This window comes from Herpailurus yagouaroundi, unplaced genomic scaffold (assembly GCF_014898765.1).
Source record: "Herpailurus yagouaroundi ecotype Mexico unplaced genomic scaffold, PumYag 67793, whole genome shotgun sequence".
NCBI lineage: Eukaryota > Metazoa > Chordata > Mammalia > Carnivora > Felidae > Herpailurus > Herpailurus yagouaroundi.
In genome coordinates, this window is record NW_024420586.1 from 8,785,649 (window position 1) to 8,796,608 (window position 10,960).

At 46.4% G+C, this 10,960-nt stretch overlaps 1 protein-coding gene across 1 annotated transcript in view; it reads right to left on the reverse strand.

Annotated features, from left to right (window-relative positions):
- Window positions 1-8,629: 8,629 nt before the first annotated feature.
- The window catches only part of TASL (TLR adaptor interacting with endolysosomal SLC15A4), a 22,641-nt gene continuing 20,310 nt past the window's right edge, over window positions 8,630-10,960 (reverse strand). Inside the window, exon 2 of the mRNA XM_040469063.1 lies at window positions 8,630-9,826. Coding sequence (XP_040324997.1) covers window positions 8,935-9,825 — 891 coding nt within the window. The 5' untranslated portion in view covers window position 9,826 and the 3' untranslated portion in view covers window positions 8,630-8,934. The remainder of the gene's footprint in view (window positions 9,827-10,960) is intronic.

The window sequence follows — 10,960 nt, forward strand, 5'->3', positions numbered from 1 at the left end:
TTTTTTTTTTTTTTTTTTTTTTTTTTTTTTTTTTGCAAAAATAGTGTGAAATAGACTCATGCCATTAGGGAAGCTCATGAGTCCCAAGATCTGCAGGCAGCTAGCTGGAGACCCCGGAGAGCCAACGGGAGAGCTCCAGCCTGAGTCTGAGAGCATGTGAAGCAAGAGAGCCCCTGGGCTAGTTCCACTCTGACGGCTGGCCCGCTGGAAACCCAGGGAGAGCCGTGTTTCCGTTTGAGTCTGAAGGCCAATGTCCCCCTTCAAGGGCAGTCGAGGAAGAGAAGCCCGCTCTTATCTGGGGGAAAGGTCGACTTTTTTGTTCTATTCGGGCCTCCAACTGACTCGCTGAGGGCCACACGCACAGAAGGGAGGGCAATTGGCTTTACTCAGTCTACTGATTGAACGTTTGTATCACGCCCAGACCCCCTTACCGACACATCCAGAATCACGTTTGACCAAACTCTGGACCCTCCGTGGCCCAGTCTAGTTGACACATAAAATTAATCATCACGGTATCCTTGTGGACAAGACACAGAAATAAGAGCTAGATGAGAAGGCAGCCTGGAAGCGTTGATCCACAGATGAGGATGTTGTTGAGGGACCAGCGTCAATATGGTAGGAGGCCTGTCGCAAAAGAATGACTTACACGGAGTCCTTTTCAGGGTAATACCATGCCTCAACTGAATTATGCACCACATAACACTGGGTGCCTAAAAAACAACGAGTCTCATTTATTTGGTGAGGATAGTCTTCCCCCTGGAAAAGATACGGCTTACAAGGAGGCAGTGTTAAATGCTTCTACTCTGTATCGACATTTGCTGTGTAGGTCTCCACATTTCCCATCCCAGAGAAAGCGAGAGCACCATGGGGTCTCAGAGCATCCTCCTCACAGGGCGTTTGTGACTTAAACCTTTTCCAGTGCTCCTTCCTAGGGGAGCTCGTATCGTTAAGTGACAAAAGCCAGGACAAGATAGTAGAATACCTTTTGTCTACAAATACCAACCTATACATTGGTATAAATGTAGAGTAGTATGAGACTCGCGATTAGGGAGAGCAAAAGGCAAGGAGGTGCACAAGTAAGGAGTGTTCACTCTTTGACCTTCCTTTTTTTTTTAAGATTTTTTTTAAGTTTATTTATTTATTTAGAGAGAGAGAGAGAGAGAGCGAGCGAGCATGAGCTGGGGAGGGAGAGAGAGAGAAAATCCCAAGCAGGCTCCGCACTGACATTGTGGAGCCCAGTGTGGGGCTCAATCCCCTGAGCCGTGAGATCATGACCTGAACCAAAATGAGGAGTCAGACACGTAACCAACTGAGCCACCCGGGCGCCCCTGAACTTCTTGTAGGCAGTGTGCACGAATTGACTTCTTATTCGTTAGCATCTCATCAAATAAAATAGAGAAATATATTTGAAATTTCAGAAATTTGCGGGGCGCCTGGGTGGCTCAGTCGGTTAAGCATCCAACTTCGGCTCAGGTCATGATCACACGGTCCGTGAGTTCGAGCCCCGCGTCGGGCTCTGTGCGGACAGCTCGGAGCCTGGAGCCTGCTTCAGATTCTGTGTCTCCCTCTCTCTCTGCCCCTCCCCCGTTCATGCTCTGTCTCTCTCTCTCAAAAATAAATAAACAGTAAAATATTTTTTTAAAAAAAAAAGATATCTCAGAAATTTGCCTTTTACCAAATAAATAGTGGAAGAGAGTTAGGGGGAGAAGAAAAGGAAGGAGGGAAAGGAAAGGAAGGAGAAGGGAGAAAAGAAGCAAAGAGGAAAAAAAAGAAAGGGGAACAGAGCAGGGGAGGGAAGCAGAGAACGGGAGGAAAAAGGGAGGGGGGTTGGAAGAGAGAAGAAAGTTCCCTATTTCCCTTGCCTCCTCCTGTCCGCTTCCTCCCCCGGACAGGCCCTCAAGCTAGCTTCTTCCTGGTCCCTCTCATGACGCTGTCACTTCAGAGATGGAGGTTTCTGTCTTGAGCTTATTCCTTCCTAGGACAGGCCAGAGGAATAGGGGTCTCATGTCGACAACTTCACAAACTCACGTGCGTAATAAATAACACTTTCTCTGAACGCAAACGTCCATTTTCCCACGGCAGCCGAAAATGTTACCTCGGCCATTCTTACCGTCTTCAGTCCTTCTCGGGGTTGTGCCCCAGTCCCGGCATGTTGCCCAATGCCAAGGAATGATGGAGGGCAAAGCGGGAGTCTGGCCGACCTTCAAGTCATGGACTACGGGTTGTCAGTGGACACAGGTTACCACAGGTCAATGCCAAGAGGCCGACTGGCCCATGTGCATGAGCCCTTTGGGTCCCATGGGTCCCATGTGCATGAACCCTTTGGGTCTAGAAGGTATCTGCTGCTTCTAGATTACAGATGGGACCCAGAAATCATTTTCCGGGCCTCCTATGGTCCCATCTGCCACAAAATGGTCCTCCTTCAAGCCATGCCACCTCCCCAGATGTGTGTGTGTTTGGGGTGGGGGGGGGTCACAAGAGGTTGTCCCAAAGTGGGTCCAGGTTCCTGACTTTCTAGAGCCCAAACTCCACTTTCTCTTCTTCCTCCAACCCTGAGCTTTATTTTAGTTAAGAAAACAGTCTGGGGGTACCTGGGTGGCTCAGTCGGTTAAGCGTCTGACTTCGGCTCGGATCATGATCTCACGCTCAGTGGGTTCGAGCCCCGCGTCGGGCTCTGTGCTGACGGCTCGGAGCCTGGAGCCTGCTTCAGATTCTGTGTCTCCCTCTCTCTCTGCCCCTCCCCCATCCTCTCTCTCTCTCTCTCTCTCTCTCTCTCTCTCTCTGTCTCTCAAAAATAAATAAACAGTAAAAAAAAAAAAAAAAGAAAACAGTCTGATAAAGTCACACACCCTTTTGGCTAGGACATCCTGACGGCACAAAATATCTTTTAATTCATCTTGCAGTTTAAGCTGAAGTATTCACTTCCTGAACGGTGACTTTCGTCTCTGTTTTCCAAGAGGAAACAAAGTGAATTCTTTCCTGCGGAAGACAATTTGTAAAAACTTGGCTCACACTTGATTTGGTTTTTTCATCTTCCTAGATCCCCAAAGTTAGCGAATCACAAAAAACAATTTTACCAGGGTATTCTCTGCAGGTCCCTAGCGAACATTGAACTTGTTCCTGGCGGGACATTGGGCATAGAGAGACAGAAATCAGTGCTGTGGGAAGGAGGGGAGAGGTTTCACTACCAAATGTGCCTTAGCCACACATCATGCCAACTCTGAGATGAAGGCCTAGGCAAGGTCAAAGCCAGGGTTGATTACTCAAGTCCGTACTGAAGGTAGCCCGTTCCTATCCCTTTCCTGCTTCTCGGTGTGCTTAGAGGAGATTCTGGTTATAGCCCCGTCATCACACGTGTCTCACTGCACCGCTTGTTAGATATTGTACCGCACCAACCACAGCTCTGTATACGGGGGCAGAGTCAGTCTCATCGTTGTATAATAGTTCATGCTCACTGAGTATTTGTGGGATTTCTTTGAATTTAAAGTGAGTGAAAGGGGCGCCTGGGAGGCTCAGTCGATTGGGCATCTGACTTGGGCTCAGGTCATGATCTCACAGTTCGTGAGTTCGAGCCCCACATCAGTCTCTCTGCTGTCAGCACGGAGCCCGCTTTGGAGCCTCTGTCCTCCTCTGCCCCTCCCCCCATGCTCATTCACACTCTCTCTCTCTCTCTCTCTCTCAAAAATAAACATATAAAAAAAATAAAGTGAGTAAATGAAAGTCTAGCAGGCGATCTTCAGTGTGGACAAGTACGATAGAAGAAGGAAAATAATGTAAATTATATTGACTGAATGTCAAACTTTAGGTGCACAGTGACAACTCAGACTTTAAGAAAAACTAACAGATTGTGCCAGGCAAAACAATACAAATCTCCTAGTTTTAGAACTTCTGATCTGTTATAGTGTCAGTGAAACACATAAAGACAAAATATTTTATTCAAAGATAACATGATCAGGGGCGCCTGGGTGGCGCAGTCGGTTAGGCGTCCGACTTCAGCCAGGTCACGATCTCGCGGTCCGTGAGTTCGAGCCCCGCTTCAGGCTCTGGGCTGATGGCTCAGAGCCTGGAGACTGTTTCCGATTCTGTGTGTCTCCCTCTCTCTCTGCCCCTCCCCCGTTCATGCTCTGTCTCTCTCTGATCCAAAAATAAATAAACATTGAAAAAAAAATTAAAAAAAAAAAAAAGATAACATGATCACTGCTCAGAGAAATGAAAAACAAAAAAAGTACATGGAATTTTGATGAGCACTGAGTCATGTATAGATTTGTTGAGTCATTATATTGTATACCTGAAACTAATATAACACTGTAAATTAACTCTACTCCCAGTTTTTAAAAGCACATGGAGAAAAGACTGGAAATAAATTCATTCAAAATGTTACCTGAATATTTGGGGACTGAGGACTTCAACTTTCTACTTTGGTGTTATTCAAGTCTTCTAGAGTGAGCAGATACCACATTTATAGTGACAAAAAAAAAAAAACCATTTTTTTGAATTGTCTTTTTGAGAGAGCGAGGGAGAGAGAGAGAGTTTCTGGGGGGAGGGGCAGAGAGAGTTGGGCAGAGGATCCAAAGCGGGCTCTGTGCTGACAACAGACAGCCTGATGTGGGATTCAAACTCACGAACCGCGAGATCATGACATGAGCCAAAGTCGGACGCTTAACCGACTGAGCCACCCAGGTGCCCCGAGGAACGTATTTTAGAAGAAAGATAAAAATGGAATTAGAATCCAGAAAAGGATGTCTAAAATGAGCATGAGAAACAGTGGATTAATGTATATGGACAAGTCAAAATATACAGCATGGTATGACAGCACGCAGAAAAGTAACCAACCATTTTTAAATATAAGCAAACATGGGCGTATTCGTCGTGAACAAAGAGAATTGATACATTGCGGAGAGGCAAATTTCTGACAATCAGGAGGAAAAAAATGGTCCTTTCTGTGGTAGACGCAATACTGTTGTCTTCCCCTGCCCCCGCCCTGGCAGATATTCGTATCTTGATTTCTGGAACCTGTGAATAGGTTAGGTTACAAGGCAAAAGGAACTTTGTAGATGTGGTTACTTGAAGAATCTCCAGACGAAGACATTAGCCTCAAGTATCCAGCTGGGCCCAATGGAATCCTAAGGGTGCTTTTAAAGAGGCAGCAGGAGGGGCGGCTCTGGGGCAGTTCTGTCGATTGTGGCGCAGCTGGATTCGTGTGCAGCCGGGAGCCACGGAATGTGGGCGTCTTCCAGAAGCTCTAAAGGGTAAGCAAATCGGTTCTCCCTCCTATAACCCCCAGAAGGAACGCAGCCTTCCCAACACCTCGATTTTAGCCCAGTGGGAATCATTGTGGATTCCTGACCTGCGTAACCCTAAGGTAACACGTTTGTTTTCTTTCAAGCCACTGCTTTTGTGGTAATTTGTTACAATAGCGGTAGCAAACTAACATACTGCGGTTCGTGCATTCGTGCAGCTCCCGTTGGAGCCGTCGACCCGCAGTTCTGTTGCACCAAACACACGCCTTTGCATGAAACACCTCTTCGATGCATCTACCCGGATCCTATCTTGCTCTTCAGGACTCACTTCCCTTTGGCATCTTTGTCAGCACTGAGCTCCTCGACCGTCCACTACCGCCTCAACCTGCCTACTTTTAGCCCGTATCACACTCGACTTGCCGTCGTGGACAACTGTATTCCTGTTGGGGCCACTTTGCCAAGTTCTTGCCTAATAAGTGGCTTCATTAGTTGGTACGCAGTTGTTTGCTAGGTCTTTCCACCAATTCAGCAAGCTGGCAGAGAAGAGGCCTGCTCCCCTGTATGTCTACCCACGTTTCATGCACAGTGCTCCCACCCCACCCCCCAAATAGCATCACATTCATGCTCATTGGAGAAGAGGAAGCAGTCTCTTTTGTAGCCAATTCGTTCTCAGTAAATAAGCAAAAGGGGAAATGCCCGCGATATTTTATTATAATGCACTTTAGGATACTTACATGCTCTCCGAAAATAAGCTCATTCAGTTATTTGTCTCCTGAAGGGAAACTCTGAATAGCCCTTGGCTCTAGTCAGAAGTAGTTGCTTTTTCATACTGCTGGTCTTTCACTTCACCCACCAGATGCGGTATCCAACCCAGCAAAAGGTAACCGTTTGACGTACGTTAATTGGACGCCTACTGTGTGTAAATACCCTTTGAGACCAGAGAGACAAATGAGTAAATCAAAGCTTAAGTTCTTGGCTGGGTGTGAAAATACGCAAATATTATCAAGCAAAACACCGAAGAAAAAACGATGCAGCATCAGGGTCAAGGGACTCATGAGTTGTCTTCCCCTCGAACAGCCAAACCAGTCTTTCATGAGAAAAACATGGTGATCAATAGGAAAGCAGGTGGTAATACTTGAGGAGTAGGACTTTGCATTTTAACAGGACTGAGTTCAAATCCAGGTTCACCACGCAGGGTTTGACCTCCCGCAAGTTCCTTAACTCTCCCTGAGCCCCGCTGGCTCACCTCTAAAAAGGGGATGATAGGCATTTTCTTTCGTAGGTGATGAGAATTCTCTAATTCGTGCAAATACGGAACATGGTGCCAGACACATAGGAAGCAATGAATAAAGAGCAGCTGTTACCTTGATAAATTTAAAACTGTGGATACCACAGCTGAATAATGCGTTCACAACCGGGTTTCCTTATTCCATATTGCATGTTGTAAAACATTAATGTATAAAAATAAATACTGAGAAATGCAGAAGGTGGTGTTTTGCTTCCGCCAGATCCCTTCGTCCGTATGAAGAGTTCATTTCCCCAGCACCTGCTTCCCCAGCACTTGGGGAGGTTGGCCCTGAACTGAACTGCCTCGGCTCAAGTGACGCCCCCTTCTGGTCAAGCTGGAGAACCAAAGCCAACCCTCTAATTTCGGTTTGGATCTATTGTGAAGGGCCATCCCAGCTTCCGTGCTCCCTGAGACGGCCTGAGGCCTCTTTGGAAACCTTTTCTGTTTCCTCCCGGCCCCTTAAGTCCAGCGAGCATCCAGCAAGGGGCCAGGCACTCCTGAGGAGCGCGGTTGACAAACTGTTTGGGTAAAAGGACAGATAACGTTTGAGACTCCGGTGGGCCAGACGCCCTCTGTCTCATTTACTCACCTCCGCCATTCTAGCGTGAGAGCAGCCATCAACAATACATAAATGAATGGGTACGGCTCATTTACAAAAAAAAAAAAAATTCTTTGGGGTGCCTGGGTGGCTCAGTCACTTAAACATCCGCTTTGGGCTCAGGTCATGATCTCCGGGTTGGTGAGTTCGAGGCCCATATTGGGCTCTCTGCTGTCAGAACAGACCCTGCTTCTCTGCTTTGGATACTGTGTCCCCCTCCCCCACGCACACGCGCTCTCTGAAAAATAAACATTTAAAAATAGGTACACTCTTTGCTTGGTTTTACCTTTTTTAAAGGCGAGAAAAATTCTTAGCTCGTGGGGCTTCAAAAAGGGCGTACCTAGATTTATTGTAGTCATTTTGCAATAGATACAGGGACGCATTGCAATTTGCATACAGCGCAAGAGATACATGTTATACACCTGAAACGAATGTAATGTGCTAGGTCACTTACATCTTAATTTTTCAAAAGCAGGCATCAGGCTAGATGGGGCCAGTGAGTCGTGTTTTGCCATCCTGTGTGGCTAGAAGAATTGGGTAGAGCAATGAGGTGTTCATGACGCCACCGTTCTAGTGCTTGTATTGACAGAATGGGCTATCATGAGGCCCTAGAACATACAACCTTGCTGGGAGGACACAGAAGACCCCTGCCTGGCTCCAGACGGGTCAAGGGAAGAATGGAGAAAAAGATGAGGGGCGTGTGGAATTCCCATTCCTAACTTCTTTTGAAGCTTAGTACCACCAAGAAAATCATACAGAGCAAAGTAAAAGGAATTGTCTAGTATTCACAGTGTGAACATCGCGGGCCCGGCTGGCTCAGTCAGTGGATCACGTGACTCTTGATTTCACGGTTGTTAGTTCAAGCCCCACATTGGGTAGAAAGGTTACTTAAAAATAAGATCTCTTTTTAAAAAAATAACGGAACACTTCGTCTTCACTAATAAAACTAGGAGGTGAGAGTGGCTGTTTCATGACTGTTGCTAAGTAATCATTAAAAAAAAAACACAATTTGCAATTTGCTACTTTTTGAATGTTTATAAAGAGTTATAAATTTTAAATGATAGGCTGTAAAAAACAGAAAAGAAGTAGAAACATATTTTCAAGACTGTTTCAACTGGTCTTTCTACCCATATACAGCACCCTTCTGAAGTCCATTTCTCTCAAGAAAAAAAAAAAAAAACTTGGAGGAATTAATTCGGATAACAAACAATAACTCTTTACCCTGAATCCTCTGCATTTTTGTCTTTCCGTGGTGGATGTTCTTCTTTGGCTGGGCTGCTTTTTCATCTCGTCTGCTCTTTAAGTGAATCGTACATTTACTTTTTGGATCTTTTTTTTTATGTTTTTATTTATTTTCGAAGGAGAGAGAGAGAGAGAGAGAGACAGAGCATGAGCGGGGGAGGGGCAGAGAGAGGGGGAGACACAGAATCCAAGCAGGCTCCAGGCTCTGAGCCATCAGCACAGAGCCCGACGTGGGGCTGAAACTCACAAACCGCAAGATCATGACCTGAGCCGAAGTTCGAGGCTTAACTGACTGAGCCACCCAGGCGCCCGCGGATCATTTTTATTTGTGCTTTGTTGCTATACGACCTCTGCTTTGCAATGAGTCGTTCTGGATGCTCTTCCCACATGCCTTCATTACGTGCAATAGTAAGAGATTTCCTTTGAATTCACACTTGACCTCTGTCCAACCTTGCTGTTTTTAGCTCTGGACTCCCCTTCACCCCCACCTCCTGCACATTCTCAGAATAAATGAAGGAAGTGTTGCTCTCATTTGGAGGAGTCGAGAAGGGCCGCCAGCCTTCTCTCTATGGATTGACGTTGCTGTACTGAGAAATACGGAGACTAGGTGTGCTAATTTCACCCGACACCAGCTGTAATAGGCAGTTAATGACTATGTCCTTGGCTTTGGAAGTCTCCAGATTCTTCTCTCTGGACACTTGGAGACTGATTTGATCCACACTTGTCATGATGAGTTCAGACGCCAGAATCTGGGTGGGAGAACTGTCATGAAACTCAATGTCCATAATGTACTGCTTGTATAATTCTACCAGCTTCTGCTCCAAGTATTCGTTCAGCACTGCGTTAGAAACTGGCTTCTGCATTTGCAGGCTGCTTTTCTCTTTGACGCTGGTTATTCTCCAGTACGACGAATACCGCTGGATAGGTTTCTGGGGAAAGTCGCTGGGCTGAGTGGGAACGGAATCCTCCATGGGCAAAGGAATCTCAGATGATTTCAGCAAAGGGCCGTAGTCAAAACTGCTCTCGGGGGGGAAATCTGTCGTCACTGAATTAATAGCCATCACCTGGTCACCTGCAATATGTAAGTCACTGTAATTCTTGCAAATACTCTTACAGGAAGGTGGAACCAAGTAGGTCTCTCTGCTCGAGTCTCTACATATTTCCACTGCAGCCAAGCTGGGGCTTTCAAACACGGGATTGGGGGTTGTCTGCAGCATTACGGTTCTCTGCTTTCCACTGTGTTGGCTCCCTCGCGCGTGCACTGAAGACATAAACTTGTCTGAGGATTTGCAGCTCACGTACAGACTTCGGACTTGAGTCTCATCCACAGAGCAATAGGAATGAGTGGCAGATTTTGTCTCTTCTTCCTCCTCAGCCACCTGCTCATTATAAGATGAACAGCTCCAGTGGATGTCCTTCTGGTAGGCAAGTCCGCTGAGATACCCTTCTGACAGCATCCTGCAAAGAGAGTTGATAAGTAACGACGGGGAAAATGAAGATTGGAATTGTGGGGAAAAAAAAAAAAGGTAGTTGATAGATGAAAAATGACAATAAAGGAAGTGATTCATTCATCCACCACACCATTAATAATTAGGTGCCTGCTGAGATCTCTAGCATATGCCATAGTTCTAGAGATCAAAAGATGAGTAGGACATAGTCCTGTCTTTCAAGAAGGTTCTACCAGGCGACAACAACTGGGGGACAAACAATGCCAATGAGATCTCACTGAGAATTGTAACAGGGATGGGCACCATGGAAGTCCAGAAAGGGGCCCCTAACACAGCCTGGGGCAAAGGCAGAGAAGTCAAAGAATGTGTCCTAGAGAAGGTGGCCTTTTAGCTAAATGGTGAAAACTAAGTGGGAGTTTCAGCCCCACACAGAGTTCAAAGAGAATATGGTGGCATAGCCTGTTCACCATATACCAAGATGCTGAATATAAGCAGAAGGGGCTGGGAAAGAGATTGGATTTGGGGCTTGGAGCGCCTTGGGAGTCAGAGGCGGCAGAGTTTGCCTTCTGCCCCAGAGAAAGTGGAGAAGAGAAGCTGCAAAGCGGGGAAGCGGCTAGTGCGTTATAGGGAAAACGTTGAGAAACTTGTGGCACCTTCTGCGGAAAAGGGCTGTGTCTTACTCCTCTTTGTATTTATCCCTGGGAGCTAGCACAATTGTTTGCATTTTTGTAGCGACTTAAAAGATATTGGTGAACTTCAATTAAATAATGGACAGCACTGGCAGATAGGGAAATGATTCACTACCAGCCCGTCATGAAGGACGGGGGAGCCTCCCCCACCTTTGCAGCCCGGGATAAGTTTCTTGCTCTCTCCCACCTGCTTCTCACCATACCATATCCTAGAAACGTCTGTCCGCAGCTGATCTGTCTACCTCTCCCCTAGTTACCAGGGAGCTTTCCTGACCTCGGGCTTTGGCTACACCCGCCTCCCCTCCCCACGCTCCACGGTTGTCCCTGGAGTCTGGAGTGGCTAGAACAGGCTGGAAACTAGCATTTTGAGCCTGAAATTGAAAAGTGAAATTCGGAAATAATTGTATCTTTTTTTTTTTTTTTTTTTTTTTTAATTTTTTTTTCAAGGTTTATTT